General features: G+C 52.7%; 2 protein-coding genes across 5 annotated transcripts; both read left to right on the top strand.

The window, feature by feature from the left end:
- Positions 1–1,983: 1,983 nt before the first annotated feature.
- On the top strand, positions 1,984–16,236 carry LOC308647155 (uncharacterized protein). 4 transcript variants are annotated; one of them, XR_014021599.1, is made up of 5 exons: positions 1,984–2,763; positions 3,136–3,218; positions 3,885–3,994; positions 13,115–13,176; positions 16,118–16,236. XR_014021599.1 is itself a non-coding variant. In XM_081291075.1 (3 exons), exons 1-3 carry the CDS (start codon positions 2,731–2,733, stop codon positions 14,758–14,760), a joined length of 384 nt encoding a protein of 127 aa, XP_081147201.1. In that variant the 5' UTR covers positions 1,984–2,730; the 3' UTR covers positions 14,761–16,007. The 4 variants fall into 4 exon arrangements, 1 of the variants encoding a protein (XP_081147201.1); XR_014021600.1 differs by having other exon boundaries at positions 16,114–16,188; XR_014021601.1 differs by lacking the exon at positions 16,118–16,236 and adding an exon at positions 14,472–16,007.
- On the top strand, positions 14,767–21,323 carry LOC308647316 (adenosine deaminase-like; the record flags this gene model as incomplete). Its single annotated transcript, XM_081291416.1, has 6 exons — positions 14,767–14,780; positions 16,114–16,236; positions 16,690–16,697; positions 18,613–18,832; positions 20,148–20,277; positions 20,820–21,323. The coding sequence occupies 6 exons, from the start codon at positions 14,767–14,769 to the stop codon at positions 20,970–20,972; spliced, it is 648 nt and encodes a 215-aa protein (XP_081147542.1). The 3' UTR covers positions 20,973–21,323.
- Between the last annotated feature and the right edge of the window lie 1,371 nt (positions 21,324–22,694).

Below are 22,694 nucleotides of genomic sequence, written 5' to 3'. Positions count from 1 at the left end.
ATTCCAGCTCAAAAGAACAACCCTCTCTCTAGCTATCACAATTGTGTAGGCCAGGAGTTGGGGCTGGGCTCAGCTGGGTACTTCTGTTACTTCTGGGTACGCACTGAGGGGAACAGCAAAGAACTCCCTTAACTAACTGCAAGTCATCCAGGTTGACCAGGGTTTCAGGAACATGCCGGGAAGCGCTGGGACTGATTTTGGAGAGATACTTGAATGTCACGACAGGATGAGGAGATGATGATCAGGTGGAGATTCTAGAGTTAAATTCAAATTCAAATCCCAGTTCTGCATTCTACTTACAATGTATGAGCCAGGCATGTTGTTCCCTCTGACTCAGTGTCCTTACCTGTAAAATGAAAACAGTTCCTGCTTTGCAGGGCATCTGGACAGATTAAATGGGATGGTTTGGATAAAGAACTGGGGCCAAGGACATTATCAGCATGGCAGCATGAATATTTATCCTGAATTATACCGAGAGATCTTCACAAAGTGACTCTGGAGCTTTGATAATATACTAGAAAGGATTACTTTAGACTCTCTCTCTCATTCCCATATACAATCCAGCCCCAGGTCCAGCTAATTTTTTTTTTTTTTTTTTTTTTTTTTTGTACAGAAGATTGAACTCAGGGGCACTGGACTACTGAGCCACACCCCCAGCCCTATTTTGTATTTTATTTAAAGACAGGGTCTCGCTGAGATGCTTAGCACCTCACTTTTGCCGAGGCTGGCTTTGAACTCACTATCCTCCTGCCTCAGCCTCCCAAGGCGCTGAAATTATAGGTCTGCCCACCAAGTTTGGCCCAGGCCCAGCTAATTTTGCTTGAACATATGTAGCTTGAATCTGAGTCTCCCGTCTTCCCTACTGTCACCACCATCTTCCACCCAGAACACAGCTGTTGCTCCTTTCTGGTCTTGGACTCTTAACTGAACTCCAACAATGAATTCTTCCCTTCATGGCAGGGCACTCAGTCTTCTCAACCTGTGATGTGGACTCAGAATGCCTGATAGTGGCTCCATAGATCTAGAATGGGGTCTGAGAATGTCCATTTCTTTTCTTTTTCTTTTTTTCCCCAGTACTGGGGATTGAACCCAGGAGCACTCTACCACTTAGTTGTATCCAACCCCTTTTTATTTGTTTATTTTGAGACAGGATCTAAGTTGCTGAAGCTGGCCTTCAATTTGCAGTCCTCCTGCCTCAGCCTTCCCATGCACTAACTATGCCTGACTCTGAGAGTGTCCCTTTCTACCCAGCTCCCCTGGGATGGTGATGCTGATGGTTCCCAGGCCATACTTTGAGCAGCTGGAGAATTCCCCCCCAAAAAATGAAAGCTTGATCCTGGCTTGCAAACACTTAAAAACCCTTCATGGATCCCTAGCACTCTCAGGGGAAAGACGAAACCTCACTGTGTCCCACAGGCCCCACATGATCTATTTTGCACCTGACTCTGTAGTCCTTACCCTCTCACGCTCTTTCCCCCTTATTTATGAATTCGTTAATTTATTTATCTATCATTTTGAAGCAAAACCAGCATCCCACCCCAGACTGGAATACTACCAATAACTTGAGCAGCCCTTTGTGCTCCACTCCTGAGATAGTGTTCTTCTAATATTTATGTTTATCTTTCCTTTGCTTTATATTTTTCCTTACTGATGAGTGTATCTAAATATGCATATTATGGGTTTTGCTTTTATTTATTCTAAGAATTGCACATTAGTGTGTGTAGTTTTCGGGATTTTTTTTTTTTAAACTCACATTATCTATCAGTAGATGTCTGTTTTTCTCTTGCTTTTGTTTTGTTTTTTAAACAGGGATTTGCCTAGACTAACCTCCAACTTGCAATCCTCCTGCCTCAGACTCCAGACTCACTGGAGTCATAGGTGAGCTCAACCACACCCAGCTACCAGATGCCCCTGGTGGGGTCTGTGGCTGAAATGCATTCAGTTTCACTGCTGTAAAGGAGGCCACGGTGTGGATATTTCAGTTGATTTGCTCATTCTCCTGTGAATGGGCCTCAGGGTGCCTCCATTACAGCCAGTGAGGGTGTGAACGTTTGGTTCAGGTCTCTGGGCAGGTTTATCCAGGTAATTGCTCAGACTTACTGTGTCCTGGTCCCCTGGAGGTCTCCAGCCACCCTGGGTTTTCTTTCATCCCCAGCGCCCTGGAGGCTTCTCCACCGTGACCCCTCCATTGGAGCTCTCTAATCACACAGTTCTGTCCAGTGATTCTGCAGCGAGCTTGGATCTAGCACGTAGACCCAAACCTCCAAGGCTTCCGAAGCTCACGGGTCCCCTCACCCCACCGATCCCCCCGCACCCCCGCAACCTGGCCGCCTCTAGCTCCAGCCTGCACACAGTAGGCGCCCAGGCAGCAGTGGAAGTGTGGTTTATTGTTGGAAGCGCCGGGGAGGAGGCAGAGCCCGGCTAGGCGGCTGCGGCCGAGCCCACAGGTGGCTCTGCACGAGTTTTCGGGTCGGTGACAGCCCTCCAGAACGCGGGGTCCGGAATACCAGGAAATGCGCGGGCCCGGAGGCGGCGAGGCTGGGGCTCCGGGGAGGGGCGGGGCGGGGCCTGGGAGCGGGGGGGCGGGGCGGGGCGGGGCCCGGCCCGGTAAAGAGCAGCGTGGCGGGGAGCCGGCTGTGAGGGCCACCGGGAACTGGACCTGCCACTGAGCCAGAGGAAACCCACCGGCCTTCGGCGGAAGGAGCAGCGCCGGGACGCACGCTTGGCACCATGACCCAGAGGCCCACCTTCGACAAGCCCAAAGTGAGCGCGGGCCGGGGCTCCGGGTTCGGGTCTGGCTCCCGATCTGTCGGGGTTTAGGGGGCCCAGCCGCGGGCGTGCTCGCCCCAGAAGCACCCCGGAGCTCCTGCGGGCGCTTTCTTCCCTAGGATCAAGTCTCGGCTCGCCTCCGGGTGTTCAGTGGGCGGCAATGAGGCAGGGAGCTTCCAGAACCCGCGGGCGTCCCTGGCCGGCCTGCGGTTCTGCTTCTGCCCCTGATTTGTTCTCTGGTCTCAGCCTCCCCGTCTGCCAAATGCGCGCCTCGCGTCGCAGCACTGAGCAGCTGTGTGAACCTAGGCAGGGGCTGGGCGTCTCTGAATCTCAGCGGTATCCTAGTCCTGAGGTCTACATCTGTAGGCACCTAGCTTTGAGCCAGGGCGCACTGAGGATCAAAGCAGCAGTGAACTTTATAATGGCTTTCCCCGCGCCAAGGAGCCCAGGTTTGTGGATGCCCCCATGGGATGAACCCTGAGCCAAGCCAGGAAGGGGAGGGAAGCGAGCGCGGCGCTCCCCTTCCTATGCTGAGGCCAAGGGACTGAGGAACCTGGGCTTCGGGCTGCAGTAGGATTCACTGGGGCCAGGACAGGGCCCCAGGCCCCAAGGGAGAACCCCTGGTCTCTCCACCCACCAGCTGTGGAGTCTTTGTGGCATCTTGGGAACAGCGGGGAGTCAGGGTGGGTCCCAGTCCACTTGGCCTGCTTTGGAGCCCTACAGATTCTGTACAGGAGGGGCGGGTCCCAGGAGTCCACCAAGTCCTGCGAATCAGCCAATAGGGTGTTGAGACTGAGAGGCCTGGGGACCTAGTCAACTGCAGCTGGTCTGAACTTATCCAAGAGAGGACAGCGGATATCACAAAAATTTTAGTGAGAATCATGGGGGACAGAGTGGGGAGACAGGAGCAGGCAAGCCTGGACCCCATTATTGATGCCCCCACCACAGAAAAAATGCTCCGCTGCACCCTGTCAGAAGTAAGGAGTGTGGGGACAGCCCTCCTGCCCCAACCCAGGCCTCCATAGCGTCTTGTCTAGAAGCCCCAGCCCATCATTGCTGCTCATCAGTGCCTTTTTAAAAATTTATTTTTTATTTTTAAAATGTTTATGCTTTAGATTCCCTCCGCCCTTGGGCTGCGAACCACCATCCCCTGATGTGAATCTAAGGGAATAAGGGTGAAGCCCCTCGATTGGGTGTGAAGTGGAAATTATGGAGCCAATAACAGGTGACACTTCTATAGTGTTTGGTATGCGCACCAATTTGACTCTGGTCATACTTTTGTATCAGTCCTATAGGGAGGCCTCATACTGTGGTTCATGTTCTGGGGTCTCATCCAGTCTCCTCATCTGATTCCTATTGGCAGGTCATTTCTTCCCTCTGAGCCTCAGTTTCCACATCTGAGGAATAGGGCACCATTTGCTTGCATGGGTGTCTGGATGCTTGAGAGTAAAGATGGCATGTCACCTGCCATGTCTGAGATATGATAGATCTTGTGTCATTGAGCTGGCAAGAGGACAGGAAAGGAGCTGCTGTGACTGGGCCTTCCTGTGGGTGATCAGATAATAAGTATGACCACTCGTTATCACAGGAGACACTTACCGAGGGCTGGTTTTTCTGTGCCAGGCACCAGCCTAAACACAGTAACTACGAGAATTTATTGGATACTGGCAATGACCCTGTGAAGCAGCCAGACTCATCCCCATTTAGAGATGAAGAACAGGCACAGAGAACTTAACTAGGCCTGAGTTCAAAGCAGCTGAGTTGAGATCCGAGACCAGGGAAGGTGGCTTTGAAATTCTGTGCCCCTAACCACCTCTCCTGAGCTCTGTTTGTGGGAGCCTTGGGGATGGGGATGCTGGTATCTAGGTGCAGACATCTGGGAGAGGGGCATTTGCTGGGTTCTTTAGCTTCTCAAACCTGTCACTCACTGGGGCCCAGGACCTGGCCAGCTTTAAGAGGGCAGCATGGGTGGTACTTTTCAAACTTCATGTGCACCCAAATCAACTGGCTTTGGGTGTTTGAATATTTGGGCTTTGGTTGGGGACATCTGCCTCTGGTCTACAGACACCTTTAAGAAGCAAGTCCCTCGGATGTGGCTATCCCATTTGATGATCATTCCAAGAAATGCTTCCCAAGAACTTTCTGGGCACCAGAGAAGGAAGCAAGGGGGTAGATGTATGTCCCTTATCACTCTTTGTTCCCAGGAGGCAGGGTTAGAAAATCCTGTGGTCCTCAGGTGTTATTTATCCTGGAGGGCAGGGCTGACCACACACCCATTTTTGTAATTATAAAAATGGCTGTCCTGTGAGTGGCCTTGGGTACCCTCTGGCAATTTTTCCTCAGAATTCTGGATGACCCAACAAGGCAGATGTCTTCATCACCATTTATAGATGAAGAAACTGAGACCTATAGAGGTGAGGGAACTTGCCCAATGCTACACAAAATCTGAGCACCTTGAAGCTGTAGACTGGCATGTGAAGTGCCCAGGCTGGGGAGGGGCTGTGCTATCTCTTCCCCATGCAGAGGGATTGGGACCAAGCACCAGTGTGCTTTTTCTTTCACACACTTAAATATCTACCCTGTACCAGGCACAGTTCTAACTGCTTTGCATATATGTTAACTCATTACATGCTCACATAGCCTTACATATGAGGAAACTGACTCAGAGAGGGGAAGGAACTTGCCAAAGTCACACAGCCAGAAAGCAGCAAAGCTAGATTTGAACCCAGATGGACCTGAAACTCAAGTGAATGCTATTAACTGTTTTCTGTTTTGCTACATTGTCCTCCCCACTTTGTCGGTGGGGGTGGGGGGGTGGAAGGAGGAAGGAGGGTGTGGGCAGAGAAATTAGAATCAGGGTGGCAACTTGGCCTTGCACTTGAGATACACCATTACATCCTCAGATAGGCAAGTCCTGAACCTCAGCTACTTCTTCCATAAAGTGGATTGAAAAATACCAATGTCTTTCTGGGCTTGGGAGCACATACCTGTAATCTGGCTTTAGGAGGCTGAGGCAGGAGGAACATAAGTTTGAGGCCAGCCTGGGCAAGTTAGTTGAACCCCAGTACCAAAAACCAAAACCAAAACAACAACAACAACAAAAGCAAACAAACAAAAAATCCAAAACACAATGTCCTGGGGTTCTTGGGGAAAACTGAGGTGCCAGTGTTTCTTCTGCAGTGATTGGCAGGCCCTCGGGTGTGTGTGTCCTAGCTGTAGGGTCTTTGGAAAGCCTCCCCACCCACAGAATGGCACTCCTTTGTGTCCCTGGGACAAAGCCTCTGATTGCTCTTGTCCTGGCTCTCAGTGCCTTTTAGTAACCAGAGCCACCAGGACAGCCTGCCTACTATGGAGATGAATGAAGGAGACTGGGTTTCATTAAAACCTTTTGACAGAAAAGGACAAGGACCGGAGAATTGACCCGTGGGTACACAGGGAGCAAGGAGGCCAGCCAGCCTCATGATTCCACATCCAACCTCAGCATGGTGTGGTGGGGGGAGCTGGGAGGACTTGTCCTCCCGCCCAGGCATTCTGAGATGATTTCTATCTTGCCCCTCTCAGGATGCTTGGGTGGGAGGACAAGTCGGGGAAGGTGACAGTATGGTCTGACCTTGGACCACAGTGGTATGGGGGAGCCCGAGGTGAAGTTTGATGGTGCTGAGGGAGGTTCACCCTCACCCCTAAGTGCACCAAGGTCCCAGAGCAGCTGTGGGGGCAGATAGCCACTGTGGTTTTGGTGCCTGTAATCTGGCTTTAGGAGGCTGAGGGAGGTAGAAGAGCTGAGGATTTGATCTTGAGCCCTAGACAGGGCCTGGGTTGCCCAGGTCTGAGTCCTGATCTCCCATTTATTAGTGAGGGAGTTTGAACAAACTACTCCACCGTGCCTCCGTTTTCCCCTTAAAATGGGAATTTTACCCACATGCATCTCACAGACCTCAAGCCTGGGCTCAGCATGGACGCCAGGGCTAGCTGCTGTTGGTTAGTGAGCAGCAGCAGCAGCTGCAGCCTAGTTGTGAGTCGTGCTGCTTGACTTTCCCATGGTATACCCAGCCCTGGCCTCGCAGGGTGTGGGGGGCTTGTTGCTACAGTGAAAACTTTTGGATTTAGGGTCAAAACAATTTCTGGCCGTGGTATCCATTAGTCTCTGACACTCATCAGTCTTACGTTAATCTCTCTGAGGCTGAGTCTGGTCACCTAAAAAGTGGGAGTAACTGGATCATTTCTAGGCTATGGCCCCACATAGTATCCATTAAGCAGAAAGCACATCTTGCCATCCGGGAAACCTCTGGGGAGGCTCACGGCAGCAACAGAGAGCTCAGCCAGGCGCCAAGGGACTGCTCGGCCAGCACCTTCTACTCTGTATCTAGCAGCTGCAGAAGCCCAGAGTGGGCTGAGCATGAAGGGCTTCCTGGAGGAGGCAGGGCTGAAACTGTGTGGACCCAGGGCTGCTGTCTCCTGAACTGCCCCCCCAAAAAATTCAGTTGAGAGACCATGGGGGCATGAGGCACTGACCCCTGGCACCACCCAGCTGGTTGCCAAGCAGAGTTGGGAAGGAAGGGCTCATAGCTGGCAGTCGGCACCTGGGGCTCATCTGGGTTCTGGCTGCAGTGCTGAGGCCCCCAGGGTTGGTCAGGCCCTTTCTTACAGCAAAGGGACGTGGCGCAGGGGAGGAGATGGCAATCACTGGGTCATTTGAGCATGTTTTGTAGTGCCAGGTGCTGTGCCAGCACTGAGGGTGCAGCAAGATGACACAGACAAGGTCCCTGCCATGAGGAGGCGGGGGGGGGGGGAGACAGATGTGTTATATAAATGAGCCAAAGGTCAGCAGATGAGAACAAGACAGAGTTGTTTTGGGATGGGGGAGGGCTCAGAGCCAAGGAGAAGACATCTGATTGCGGCCCGTCCTGCTGTCCCTGTGGTTGTCAGGAGCCTGAGTCAGACCTGGGAGTACCTGGGCAAGGGGTCCAAGACCTGGGTCCTCACTCTGGCTCTGCCATTGACAACTGGTGGCCTAGGGTGATGCAGGGTGGGAATGCTCCTCCCTGGGCCTCACCTGGCTGGCTCGCATGTCTTGAGACAGACATAGTAAGCATCTGCTGCTAACTGAGGCTGCTTCTCTCTGAGCTGAGGCTGCACCTCAGCCCAGGGAAGGTTTCCTGGGCCAGCTGTGGTGAGTGCAGAGGAAGGAGACAGACGTGTTATATAAATGAGCCAAAGGACAGAGGATGAGAACAAGGAAGGAGGGTGAGATTGCTCCCCAGAGAGGTCAGGAGGCCAGGCACAGGCTTGGCAGGAGGGCCAGGGAGGGACTGAGGCCTGTGGGTGGGACTCCAGCTCAGAGGCGGGAGGAGATAGGTTCCAACCTTGCTCTACCATCATCAATCAGTGTGACCCTGGCAAGGTCACTGTGGTCTCCAAGCTGAGCTTGGCCATCACCACGTTGAACATTGTCAGTTGCTGTACCCATTTGAAGAGAGCCCTGGCTCTCTCTTGCATTGACATTTAAACACTTTTCCCAGAAGTCATCTCACAGATCCTTCATGTCTCCTTTCCTGTTCACTGCCCGAGTTCCCTGCTCTCAGAGGCTCTGAGGAAGTAGCCCAACTCCCTGTGGTGGCAGGAGCCCCATCTGGGTGGTCCTGCCTGGCAACATCCCCTGTCCCATGACCCCCTTCTCTGAACCTGAGCTTCAGTTCCTCCATCCGCCCCATTTTCTCTTGCTGCGTAGAATTTGCAGTGCTGTTCCCTGTGCCTGGAATGCTCTTCCTGCCCCTCCCTCTCCTGCGCTGCCTCACTGGCTCCTCTTCATCCTTCAGCATATTGCAGCTGGAGGCCTGCTTTCCTGGGAGGCCACCACTGGCCTCCAGCTGGGCTCAGTTCTTTGGCTGTTGCTCTCCATTTAGGGCTATGTTTGTATTTCCTGAGGGCCATCATGTTTTGAGCCTGTACATTTATCCATGTGACATTTGCCTGACCCCTGTCCCCTGTACTAGACGGCATGTGCCATGGGATCCCCTCCCCCAGCCTCATTTCTCAGCAGCCTCTTACAGCTCACATCTCTCAGCCTCCATCATCCCCTCCAAGGTTTAGGACCAAATTCAAAGAAAACAAACTTCTCTTGAACCCACATCCACTTCCTGCCCTCTTGCAGGTCATTTGTTTCTCATTCAGAGATAAAATTTATGAAATAGTCAAAAATTTTCCATTTTTTTACTCACCCCCCCTCCCTGTTCAGTATGGATTTGGCCCTTGCTTAGGCCTCTCTAGGGCATTTATTCTCAACTTGACTGCATGTTTAAAAAAAAAAGAGTAGATCTTTAAAGACAGTAGGGCTGGGGTGTAGCTCAAAGGTACAGCACTTAACCTAGCAGGTGGAGGAGACCCGGGTTCATTCTGCAGCTGAGCCTTTTGTTCACACACACACACACACACACACACACACACACACACGCACACGCTAGGCCTGAGCCCACCCCCAGGATCGTGATATGAGTGATCTAGGGCTCGATCATTTGTGACTTTCTAAAGGTCCCCTGGTGCTCCTAATAGGTTGAGAACTACTCCAGGGTCCCTAGTGCCTACATTCTTAAACCAAGGGGTGTTTTCCTGCCCGCGTACCCTTGACTTCTGGGAGGCCTGGCTGTATGTGTTTCCTGTAACAAATTACCACATACCAGGAAGCCTAAAACCACAGAAATTTATTCCCTTATAGTTCTAGAGGCCAGAAGTCCAAAATCAGGGTGGCAGCGGGGCTATTCACCCTCTAAGGACTCAGGGGAAGGGGGTCCCATTCTGTATTTTCCAGCCTCAGGAGCACTGGTCTCTGGCTTGGTGATCACAGTGCTACTTCCTGTGGGGTGCATATCTCTGTCTCTGTGATAAGGATACAAGGTTTTATCAAGGCCCACCAGGTTGTCCAGAGAATGTACTTTCTCTCAAGATTTTTGAGAGTCTCATATTCTGACATATAAGGTCATATTTTACAGGTTCTGGGGATTGGGCTATAGACAGCTTTAGGGGAGTCAGCATCGAGATCCCACTATGCTGACCTGGTGGGCACTGCTCCCCCTTGACGTCCCATGGCCAGGCCCTGCTGCTCATCAGGCAACTCTGTCCCTCCTACTTCTGCCTCCCTGGCTCAGCCCTGGAGTGCTGGCCTGTCAAGGCCTGGGCCTAGGCCCAAGCCTCTCCTTCCTTAACATGCTGTCTCTGACTGCAGCTGCAGGTGCCATCTCCCGCCTGGGTCTCAGAGCGCCTCCTGACCCTGGTATCACTCTGTCTGTGAGACAGTTGACAGAGAAGGTGACCTCCCTTCCCTGAGCCTCTGCTTTCTCAAGTGTCTCAAAGGTGGCTCCGGCTGAACCAAGCCAGCCATGCCACTCTCTTCACATCCCTGTCCCCACCCTTAGGATCTGGCTGTCTTCCAGGCTCTCTGCCTTAGGCTGTGGGAATCACCACCCACCCAGGCCTACTCTGAAGTGTATGTTTCCTTTGACAGCTTTCTGTCCCCATTTTCCCCTGTCTACCTCGTGACAGGGGTCCAAGCATCTGTGTCACCCTCTCCCTCTGGCCAGCTTTGAGCCCTGCATGGCTTCTCCATGGCCTCAGGAGAAAGCCCAGCTCCCTGTGGCTGCAGAGCCTGCCTGGCTGGTCCTGCCCTGCAGTGCCCCTCTCCCGGGACCTCCTTCTCTGAACCTGACCTTCAGTTCCTCCGTACATCCCATTTTCTCTTGTTCTGTCTGCCCAGAATGTTCTTCCTGCCTTCCTCCCCACTCTTGCCTAGTTAGCTCCTCCGTGTGGAGCTCAGGGCCTGTTTCCCTGGGAGGCCACCACCGCTGGCCTCTAGCTGGGCTCAGTTCTTTGGTTTGTTACTCTTGCAGGATTTATGCTTGTGTTTCCTGAGGGGCCGTCTTGGTTTGAGACTGCACATTTATGCACGTGACATTGGTTTGTTACCTCTGTCCCTTGCTGGACCGCATGTGACACAGGAACAAGACTTCATCCCTTTTGCTTTGGTCTGTACCCCTAGCACCCAGCAGTGCTACATGATTTTTATTAATTGATTGATTTTTCTGTTCTGGGGTGCTCTACAACCCAGCTGCATTCCCAGCCCTTTTTAATTTTTTCAAATTTTATTTTGAGACAGGGTCTTACTCTGTTACTCAGGCTGGCCTGGGACCTGTGATCCTCTTGCCTCAGCCTCCTGAGTTGTTGGGACTCCAGGTGTGGTCCACCTAACCTGGCACTGTTTTTTAGTGAAAGGTTGGCGGTGGACTCGTGTTTACCTTTTGGTGTGTGTCGCTGTGTGTAAGGTGCTCCAGGTGCATTAATGTGGTTGATCTCATGAAGCCTTAGGAGGAAGGCATATTGTTCTTCCCATTTGACAGATGAGGTTATGGAGACACAGAGAGTGGTGACTTTCTTCAGGTCACACGGGAAGTGAACGGAGAAGCCAGGATGCCAGCTGTCACTGCATGATGCTCTCAGAGTAGTATAACTGCCTCTGTTATATCTTCCCCATAGCCTTATGAGGGTTAAGGATAAGAAAGTAGAGATTCAGAGAGGGGAGGATACTTGCTCTAGGTCACACAGCTGCTTGGCAGATCTCTGGGCTACAGGGTCCTAATGCTGAGTGTGCTTTAGCCAGGGGTGGGAATTAAATTAGTTGGTCAGGGATCCAACAGCTAACTTGACCCCAAGTCTGGGTGTGAGGACTGCTGTTCCTCACAAGGTGGAAGACCTCAGGAGAGATCTGGGCACCCCAAGTCCTGCCTGTAGGAGGCTTGGCATCTCTGCTCCTTGCCAGTCCTGTGGGTCCCAGCCAAGTCTCCTCTGTAAGGGCCAGCTCCCTAGTTGCTGCTCTTCCTCCCCAAGGCACCTCACTTTCTTATCTGGGCCTCCAAGTTCCAGAGGTGGTCCTTTTCTGTGGAGATGTCAGTGGGGATTTTTTTTTTATTCTTCCCTGGCCTGGGAAGTTTCCTCTCTGACCTGGAATAGGCAAAGTCCCTTAGCCCACGGTCTCCCGGTGTGCCTCTTACCAGCTCACAGTGAATGCCCTGGTTGAAAGGCAGGGCTGTTCCCCTGGGGCCATACCTGAGTGCCATAATGTCTTTTATAAATCCTTATAATTTTTCTTAGACAAGGCAGTGTAAAGTCCCATTGTTTTTGAATTGAGGAAGCTGAGGCTTAGGAGATATCAAGCACCTTGTCTGAGGTCCCACAGCCAGAGAAGGAGCAGCACTAGAGTAAAGCCAGATGGGTGGTCTCCAAGCCCCTGCTGGTAGTCTTGGCTTTGTGTACAAGATGTGAGATGAGACTGAGTCCATGGGGAGTGATCGCCAAGACCACCAAGTATCCAGTACCCTACCTAGAGTACTAGAAAGACCTCGTGCTGCTGAATATCAGTTCCCCCAACTTGGAGCCTGAACTTTTAAATGTGTTGCAGGTTCTCACTGTGGTATCTGTAGTCCTTAACCCTCTCTGCTGAACTTGGATTTGGAGGTGGCTGAGAGTAGGAGCTATCTGAGAGGTGGCTGGTGCTGAGGGCCATTACCAAGTAGGAAATTTCCTTGCCAGCGTACCCCATGTTAATTTCGCTGTTGACATTGCATGTTAGGTGACCCTGCCCAAGGACGAGGATGGATCCAGGATTAGGGTGTATCCTCAGTTTGAGGAAGTATCCCAATCCTTGGGTTTAGGGCGTTCCCAGTTTAAGACCTTGGATTTTAGGGAAGTTCGATGTTGAGGATTATTGCTGCTGGAATTAGGGCGTTCCTGCTGCCTAAGCTCCTGTTGAACTCTCGTGAGATTCAGAGAGCATTTTGGGAAATAAGCCTCGTGGAGTAGGTGAATTGGGTGGCAGGAGAACGGGGATTGCGAGAGAACGTGTGTGGAGGCCGGTGTGAGTTCGGGAATAAAGAATTGCTGTTTGAATCTACAAAGCTGTGTGGTGGCTCGTGATTCTGTGCCCAGCCAAGACTGCGGCAGCTGGGGCTCAAGGGTTCCCAGGGGACCCTGGCTGGCCTTGTGGTTAAGAGCACAATCTTGGGAATTGGCTCTGCCATTGCCTGGCTGGGGTTAGGAGCAGGGCCCTGGGTCAGGTTCCTGTTGACGTTGCTTGCTCCATGGCCTCAGACAAGAAATTTAACCTCTCGGAACCTCAGTGTCCTCAGTTGTGAAAGAGAGATAGCAGCTGGGCCCACCCCATGGTGAGGGTTAAATCAAAGCATGTGGTCAGTGTCCAGGCAGTGGTGGCCAGTGGTCCTCATGGTTGACGTTAACAACCCCTGAAAGTTTCTTCAGGCACCCATGGGTGTTCCCTCTCTCTTCCCTCTGCCCCTTGCAGGTAGAACTGCATGTCCACCTGGATGGAGCCATCAAGCCCGAAACCATCTTATACTACGGCAGGTAAGTCCATAGCCAGGAGCTGCCTCCCCAGAAGTTGAGGGAGTCCATGGCTCCTCAAAATTTCCTAGAAAAGTCCAGGGTCACTGCTTCTTATGGATCTTTGTGGGAATCAAGCCAGCCCATGGGCAGAAAAAGGTGGTCTGTGGAGACATTTTCTCTCTGTGCACTTGGCCTCTATGGGTTGAGGTCAGCTAGGGCCTCCTTCTGGGGCTGTCTGGGAGATGCCCCCACCCCGCCACTCCTCTCTGCATCCTTCATCTGTTTGCTGCCGACTCTCTGTTTGGAGCTGGAAGGACTCAGTTCTCCCCCATGATCTTCAAAAGTTCAGCTCTGGATCTAAACTTGAATGTTCTATCCTGTAAACTAGAATCCTCTTGGTGTCCAGGCACCTGCCCCTCAGGAGAGAACTAGTGGCCCTTGAGAGTTTGTCCCTGACTCGGGAGCACCTCTTCCACCTCCCCAAGACTGTTCTGGTGAGCCGCTCCCTCCACCTTGGTGCTCTTCCAGTGACCCTTGGCCCTGGGAGGCTGCTGGTATGATTTCCTTAGCTGTGTAACACGGGCACACTGGCATTGCTGGTGCTCCACCCACTCCCCAGCACTCTGCCTCATGCTCTCGTGAGGTGGGTACTCTGGTGCCCCACTTCATAGGTGAGGACACAGAGCCATGGCAGGTGCAATAGCTTGCCTGGTAAACACAGGGCAGAGGTTTGAGCAAGAGGTGGACCCAGTCCATGTCCCCCACCATTACACACGCAGCTGGAGGTTTTGGAGAGGTAGCACAGGAAACCCACTTAGCTCAGGGCCTCCCACCCATAAACAGCCCAGGACGATTGTGTTATCAATCAGCACCTCCTGGCTCCAGCGAATGGAGTGAATCATTGGGCTTATTCTGCCTTCCCTTTACCCACTTGGTGCTGCCAACTATTGCCACAGAGCCCCAGTGAGGTCTTCGGGGTGGGACAATGGGGTTGAATCTGATCACCACTGCGAAGGGGTCAGATAGCGCTCATTAGCGAAAGCATGAAGGCCAGAGCGCAGGGGCAGGGTGTTGGGGAAACGGAGGGAGGAGTCAGTATGGCGGCTGGTCTGATGTCCCTTGTCTCCTGCCACCTCTGTGGACCCTGGAGAGAGGGTGGGCAGGTGCCAGCTGGAGTTTGGCCTGGAGTCAGCAGACAGGGGCCTGGACGTGGGTATGGAGTTCGGAGGGGGAGCCACTAGCCTGTGGCCTGCAGATCCAACCCACGGCGTCTCCTGTCTCGGTGACTCTCTTCTCACCCTTTCTTCTTCCTTCAGCTCCATGACTCCTTCCGCCTTCTCCAGGGGCCTCTTTCACCTCTTCTCAGTCTCCTTCATGACCTGTCAGCTTTCTCCAAAGCACACTCCGAACCTGGCCACTCTCTCCTCCTGTTGGTGTCCTGCTCTGACTCCCTCCCTTGGCCCTGGGAATGACCTCCCAACTGTGCACAGATGCCTCCAGTGTCCACTCTGGCCTCCCCATCTCCTGAGCAGGGCCACCATCAAAGTCATTGTCTTCACACAGTCTTACGGCTCGTTCGCCCACAGGCTCTGCAGGGTCCAGTGACTGGACATGGACCTATGGAGGTGACCTTGGGGCAAGGTGGCCAGCAGTGGGAGACTCGACACTGGGGGTTATCATAGGGTGCCAGGCATCTGTCCTCTATATACCAGGACCACACAGGGTCACCTTGTCCCCTACAGTAAACAGCCATAGACAGCTGACTGGCAGCCTGGTGGGCACCCACAAGACCTGGGCAGTGCCTAGTGGGTCCCCATAGGGAACTAAGTCTACCAGATAGGAAGGGGCATATTCACAGGGCTTGGGGAATAGGCAGTTACATATGAAAAGACTTTAAAAAGTTCATCTTCAGTGCTGGGGATGCAAATGTGATAGGCAAGCACTCTACCACCGAGCCACCTCCCCAGCCCCTTGAGGTCCCTAAAAAAAAAAAAATCTTGCTTCAAGGATGCAGCATCTTCTCAACTCCTTAAGGCCGTTCCCTCTAGATTTTTTTGTATGTCCTCTTCTCTGCTTTGTTCCCTGAGTGACTATTATCTGCTCTTGTTTTGTCTCTCGTGTTGGAAGCATTTCCTTGGTTGTCACTTCTCTCTCTCTCTCTCTCTCTCTCTCTCTCTCTCTCTTGTTCCTTTTATCTTAAAAGTGGGGAAACTGAGGCCTGTGTGCCAGGGTCTGGGTGGGACAGGAGAAGGAGGCAGGAGCACGTGCAGAAGGAGGCGGCCCTGAGCTGGCACCACCTTCCCATAGCCACAGGGGGGCAGGGACACCAGTGGGTAAAGGGGGCTCTGAGCAACAGGGGTATTCTCAGCAGGTTGCCAAGGTCCAGCCTGTGCCGGGAGCTGGGGAAAGGAGGGGACAGAGCTCTACGCTGGATGGCCAGCTCATTGAGCCCTCCCACCTCAGGAGCTGCCACGCACCCCCTCCTAGTGTGCTAGACCAGGCAGGCCACTCTGATGTGCCAGAGGAGGGTGGAGGGGGAAGTCGTGCCCCAATTTCTGCCTCAGGCATTGTGAGGCTGCAGTTATTGCCCCTGATAACCCCTGCCTGGGCACAGGACCAGCTGGCTCTAGTCACTCCTGGGGCTTGGGAAGAAGTCCTGGGCTGGTTCTGGCACTTGCAGATGCTGGCCCAGCAAGGACGTGGAGGGTATGTGACATGGAGACTTCAACCCCTGCTTGTCACTCTTGAGATCTGCTGACTTCCCCTGGCTTAGGGCCAGAAGGTCTGGGAAGAATTCCAGTCCTGGTTCTATAGGGGCTGGACCTCAGTTTTCCCATTCATCTGAGGGAAGGAGTTGGATGGAGAGTCCCTGGGTTTCCTGCTAGGCTCCGAGTGGAGACTTCCATCCCACCCTGTCAGGCCTGGCTGGATCCTCCACCCTCACTGTCTTCTTCTCAGGAAGCGAGGGATCGCCCTCCCAGCCAACACAGCAGAGGAGCTGCAGAACATCATTGGCATGGACAAGCCCCTGTCTCTGCCCGAGTTCTTGAGCAAGTTTGACTACTACATGCCTGCTATCGCGTGAGTGAGCCCAACCCACGGGACCCAGGGCAGGGTGCATCTCTGTGCCTAGCACCAGGTCTAGGCCTCAGCCTCTGGGAACCACAGAGGGGCCTTTTGGACACATCTCTCCAATGTCTTTGGGCCTTGGTTGTCCCTTCTGAAAAGTGGATGTGATGAATGGAAATGCCTGCCATGTCTACAAAAAAGTGGCAGAACATGGGAGTTAAGAACACTGATGCTAATCTCAGACTCTGGGGTGGAGTAACAGCAACACTGGGCAGTTACCTTCTTTGGGCCTCAGTTTTCCCATCTGTATAATAGGGCTGGCATTTGGAAGGGACCCAGCACTGTCCTCAGCAGATCCTTCTCACTTGGAAGATTAGAAGATAATTACTCCCTCTGTAGACACCAGGCACTGGGGCCTGTGTAGTGTAGCTCTCATTGCTTCCTTTTTTGTTTTTGTTTTTGCAGAACTAGTGGTAGAACCCAGAGGCACCCTACCACTGAGCTACATTCCCAACCTTTTTTAAATTTTGAGTCAGGATGTCACTGAATTGCCCAGGCTGATCTTGAACTTGTGATTTTCCTGCCTCAGTCTCCTGCGTAGCTGGGACCACAGACGTGTGCCACTGTGCCTGACTTGCTTCCATTCTTAACAGCAGAAATCTCTTAGGCAAAGAAGAGTATAATACATGTACAGCTTACAGAATTGGATTTGACTTTGTAAATTGTCAGTAGTCCTGCAAGGTAAACATGGCCCTCATTTGCAGAGGCTCTGGGTGGTGAAGGAGCTTGTCAGGACCACAGAACTGGCCAGGGAGAAGCTACAATCTCACCCTGGTCATGCCTCGATCCTCATTCTGGTTATGTCTCAGACCTCCTGGCCCGAGGAGAGGGCCCCACAGCAGGCAAGGATCTGCCTTAGCACTCGGTCCTGTAGACTCAGGAGACAAGAGACAGGGTGGGGTGGTCTGGGGAGGCTTCCTAGAGGTGGAAGTGTGGCCTGTTGTGAGGGACAGAGTTGTGGGACATCATGCTAGACTTGAGGAAAGTATTGCAAGATGGGCCAGAGAGGAGGGTGTGTGAGGTGGCCCAGACAGGCTGCTGAGAGACAAGACAGAGCGCAGAATCCGGGGAAGGACGAGGTGGGCCCAGGCTGCTGACTCCTTGCTGGAAGCCTCTGGGCTCAGTGTTGAAGGTACCTCTGCCCTTGCCCATGGCCTGGTGAGCAGACAGGCAGGGACAAGTGTCTCTTCTCCCCACAATACCCCTATGCCGACCACACAGGTGCATAGGCAGAGCTCCGGCCCACACTGTGGTGCCTCATGAGGCCACCATCTCCCATGCCACTGGGCAGCTCCCATCTCACTAGGCAGAAGAGGCCCAAGTACCTGGAGGCCTGAGTTGGGCTGACCATTAGACACCATCTGTCCAGAGCTGCGTGGTCCCTGAAAGTCTGTCCTCCCTGACTCCCTGCCACCACCACAGATGACAGACAGGGAGCCCCATCTGCACCCTATCTAGACCCAGGGAAACAGGTCCAGAGAAGACATGGGGTCAAAGGCCAGCATGCCATGAATCCAGGGCTCTCTCCTTCAGTTCAGGGTCTTGTGTTGTGAGGCGGAGGCTGTCTTCCGGGGCCTGGGTTCGGGGAGGGGTTTGAGGCTCTTTTTTGCCTGTCTTGACTCAATGAGTGGGTGGGGACATTATTAAGCCATGAAAAGGGTCCAGAGGTGGGCATGGGACAGTGCCAGAGAAGTCTCATTGACCCTTTCCCATCTAAGCCCCTTCCCTGCCCCAGTTCCCTGTCTTCTGTGTCCTTTGGAGTAAAAGCCAAGGGCCCCTGTCAAGGGCACAGCCTGTGTGCTCTGGGTCCTTACCTCCTGACCCCCACCCACCATGTCCCCTGCTCACTCCTCCCCTGTCCTTGGACACCAGGCACACTGTGACCTGGGACTTCTGCCCTTGCTGATCCCTCTGCCTAGAACTCACCTTCTTCACATCTCAGCTCTGATGTCCCTTTCTCAGTGAGGCCTTCCCTGACTACAGTCTTGAGAGTCACAGTGCCTTTTCTGCTTTCTTGGTGTCTGTAGAACTGGCAGCCGTGGGGCCTACTGCGCATCACACACTTGCTGGCCTGCCTCTTGCTGGATGGCGGCCTCTACAGGGCAGGGACCTCCCCTCCTGCCCACAGCACACCCAGTGCCTAGGACCATGTGGCCACAGTGCTGGGACTCAACACCCTCTTGGGGAACGAATGAGTGACAGCACCACATTAAAAAAATTTTTAAATAAAGTTCTTAAAAAAAATGCACAACAATGGTTTAAAAAAAAGAAAGAAAAAGAAAGAAAGCCAGGATGGTCTCAAGAGCTGAGGAGCAGACTAGCCGGCAGGAGCGGCCAGTGGGTGTTCCAGTGCTAGGCATGGAGGGTTTGTAGGGCTCAGCCACACGGAGGCCAGCAAGAATGGTGACCCTGGCCACCCCAGGGTGCAGGGACAGGGTGGCGCAGCCTGGGACTGCCTGCCAGCCACCTATCTGCTCTTGCAGGTCTGCCCCTGGTCTAGCTACCTCACAGGCGCCTGGAAGCCAGACACGGAGCACGCAGTCATTCGGTGAGGTCTGGTCCCTGGGACCCATTCGATTTTGTTCCTGGGAAGCCAAAGATGGGAAGGCAGTGCAGGGCTAGGGACCGGCCCACGCTGTAGGATACCTTTGGGAAACAGCTTAGCTGTCCTCACCTTCCACACGGGGAACCTGGAACTCAGATGTGCTAGAACTTGGCTGAGGTCACCCACCTACCCTCTGGCAGAGCTCTTCTTCCTGGGCCTGCAAGGTCAGTCTTGCCTGTGTATGCTGCTCCTGGGGCCGGGGTGCTCTTGGTTCCACTTTCCCGGCTCTCAGGCCAAAGCCCTTCTGTCCTGTGACTGAGTGCTGGGACGTGGTGTCAGACTCTGGGAGAGCCAAGCTGCCTTTTCCTGAGGAGGATGAGGACAGCCATAACTCAGAGTGACTATGGCGGCCAGTGCTGGCCTGCCTGCCACGCTTAGTGAAGGGAAGGAGTGTGTGATGGCGAGGGTCCCCAGCTGGCCTTGGGAATCTGGAGTCGAGGTGCTCCAGTGGGGGCTTTCCGGGGCATGTGGGCAGACAGCCCGCGGGCTACGAAGGCTCAGGAGCCATCTGCAGAGTCATGGTGCCTAAAGGGGAAGCAAAGACACCAGGAGATCCTGGGCAGAGGCTATGTTCCAGGAGGCCAGGAACATTCAAGGGACAGGAAGAAGACATAGGTAGATGGAAAACCAAAAGTGTCAACCAAAATCTAGGGAAAGCACTTCAAGTAGTGTCAAATTCTGCTACAAAAGTCAAAGTAAGGGGGTCTGGGTTGTGGCTCAGCAGAACGGCACTCGCCTAGCACCTGAGAGGTTCGATCCCCAGCACCACATAAAAAATAAATAAAACAAAGGTATTAAAAAACTAAAAATTAAAAAAAAAAGTCAAACAAGGGAACAGCTAGGAAAACTCCATTACATTTAATAAGACGGGGGTCAGGTCAGGGATGCTGCCAAGAGGAGAGTGGAGGGAGGGGACTGAGGACTGGTTGGGGAAGGGTGTGGAGCACCGTCCCTGAGCATGGACAGGAGGATGGTGGCTGGAGGGCCACTGCTTTCTCAGCGCCCCAGCCCCCACTCTCCCTGCTCTCCCATCAGGCCCCTCCTCTGCCTGGCTCTGGACTGATGGGATACATTAGTGTCTTAAGTTGCTAGTTAGGTGGCTTTGGACAAAGTCCCCTGAGCTCTGTGATGTGTTTCCTACTCTACCAGAATATGGTCCTTCAGGTCTAAGGCTGTGACGATCCGTGGGGGCTGGGAACCAACATGCAGGGACCATTCACAGGAGAGTGAGGAGGCTCTTCTCCCTCCCTCACCCCAGGTTCAAGAACGACCAGGCCAACTACTCACTCAACTCAGATGACCCGCTCATCTTCAAGTCCACCCTGGACACTGAGTACCACATGACCAAACAGGACATGGGCTTCACCGAGGAGGATTTTAAGCGACTGGTGAGTGGTTCCTTGCCCTGGGCCTTAGAGCTTTGTGAGCCTGTAGGTCATGTCCAGGGCTTAGGACCCCCATTGAATGGGAGTTGGTTTGTTGATGGGAGTCCACCATAAGCCAAGCCTACTGCCAGCTGCCTTCTGCAGAGGGGACACCTTGGTGATGGCGTCTTGGGTTTAGCCTCTGCTTAGGCCGAGCATCTTCAAAGACTCCCTTCCCCAGAATGGTGTGCCTGGCTTATAAATGTGTTCTTAGATCCCAGGCTGAGCCCGGGATCTGGGGACATGATGCCATTACTCCCTGCAAGGGTCTCTGGCACCACACTTCCAAGGATCTTCCAGTCTCCAACATTCTCCGCAGATCCCATATCATGTAGTGCCACTTTAAGAACACTCTGCTCTGCCACTTGATGCCATGTGACCCAGGACAAGTCCTTCCCCTGAGCTCCCCTGCCCGTGCTCTCAGGAGGATGGACTACCAGTAGGTTGCCAAGGGCTCCCTTCCTTGCTGTCTGGTTCTATGTGGTCTGTCACCCTGGCCCTTCTAGAACATCAATGCAGCGAAGTCCAGTTTCCTCCCAGAGGATGAGAAGAAGGAGCTCCTTGACCAGCTCTACAGAGCCTACAAGATGCTGCCAGCTGCCTCTGGTATGTTCTTATCTGGGCGACTGCCTTACCCTGGCTCCTACAACTTTCTGTGACTTCTACTAAGAACCGTTCTTCTCTCAGGAAATACCAAGAATGGGCAATGAGTGCCTGGCTCCTGGGCCACAGTTGGTGACAGCTTCAACCACTGGGTTTATTTTCTGTAGAGCTAGCACAAGGGTAGATTTGTGAAGGCCAGTCCCAAACTCCCGGGCATCTCTAAGGCTGTCTAAAGCCAAAGCCCAGGAGTTTTGGACCACATCCTGGCTCATTCTGCTCCCTCCTTCCTGTGGCCTTGGAAAGACATCTTATTCTCCTTGCCATCTAAAGAAGGGAGCTTCTGGTTTTGGAGTTATCCGAGTTTTACAGTATCCAGGGACTGTGAGTGTTGGCCTGATCTTTCTGCTTCTCTGACCTGACCAGCAGGGCAGAACCCCTGAAGACAGCATGGCTCCCTCTCCAAGCCCTCACCTTGTGGATGGAGTCCTCACAACTCTGGGATCAAGCGACATTCTTACCTGTATTCCTTCCAGGAAGACTGATTTTAAGAGCTACTGATTCTCTCAAGACTGTATAAACACAGAACTCGGCATGGCTGCATCTCTCCTCTGATTATGTGCCTTGGCCAGGGCCGGGGCCCTTGCCAATGGCATGGATGATTCTGAGGCAATACTTGCTGAAAATCTCGTGGGAGGCCAACCTTACACGTGACTGGGTTACACTCCCCGGCTGGATGCTGAAGTGCTCAGTTGCAGAAATATGGCAGAGCTTTCCCCACCCTTCTTGGGTGCAAGGGTCACTGTCTTGTTCATGTGTGTGTCTTGCTACAGCCCCATGAGTGAATCTACGCTCACCTGTTCCTTGTAATATAACCTCTTGCCCTGTTTAGGATAGAATCTTCCATGGAAATGCCTTGTGTGTGTCCCCTTCTCTTACTGAGCCCTTGGGTGTGGCCTACCCAGGTGTCAGTCAACCTGCTGACAGTGGACATCATGAAGATACTCAGCCCCCTGAAACCTGACCCCTTGCCTCATTTGAATAGCTTCTCCTCAGTAAAAGGAGTCAGTGAGTGCTCTCTCTCTCTCTCTTCCTGGGGACCCTTAAGGTCAGAGGAGCAGTCACAGCAACCCCAAATGAAAAGGTATTTGTGTCTCTTGTGTGGTTATTTCATGCAGCCCAGTTTAACTGGAGTGACCAGTTGTGAGAACAGAAACCTGGCAATTGGCGTCCAACGTGGGCCAAAAGGTCAGTGTCCTTAAGCTGCCAGGAGAAAAGCAACAAATGCTTGTTCTTAAGGGGACTCCAGTTTAAATATTTAAAGTTTAGTGAAGTTGAGTTCTCTCCAGAAGTTAAGCATGCTCAGGATTGTAGAGTGTTGTGGGCTAAATTGTAGAAAGTAAGTGAATTAGACAAAAGGAAAATCTGTGACATTAAAATTTTTAATGTCGGGGTATAATTGTAGAGATTCTAAATAAATATAGTTATTAAAAAGGGAGAGAAAATGTTGTGATGTTTACCTGGAGAGAAATAAGTTTCAATTTTCTATTGTTTTTGTCAATACTCAAAAAGTATGTACTAACCTTTTTGCTACATGATTGTCCTATGAATCAGAATGGCTATAATTCAGCTGCTGGGGACAAGAGACTTTAACTGCTGCAGCTTGCTGCTCACTAAGGGGTCCTAGCCCCAGGGGCCAGCAGTGCTTCTAACCCTTAAATGACTTGACCTAAATGCCGAACACAGACTGATCTGATGGTAACGCTGGTGTCTGCCGCTAA

The sequence above is a fragment of the Spermophilus citellus genome, assembly GCF_964194105.1.
Source record: "Spermophilus citellus genome assembly, chromosome: 4".
Classification (NCBI taxonomy): domain Eukaryota; kingdom Metazoa; phylum Chordata; class Mammalia; order Rodentia; family Sciuridae; genus Spermophilus; species Spermophilus citellus.
The sequence above is the reverse complement of the archived record's forward strand: the minus strand, read 5'-3'. Positions and strand labels throughout refer to the sequence as shown.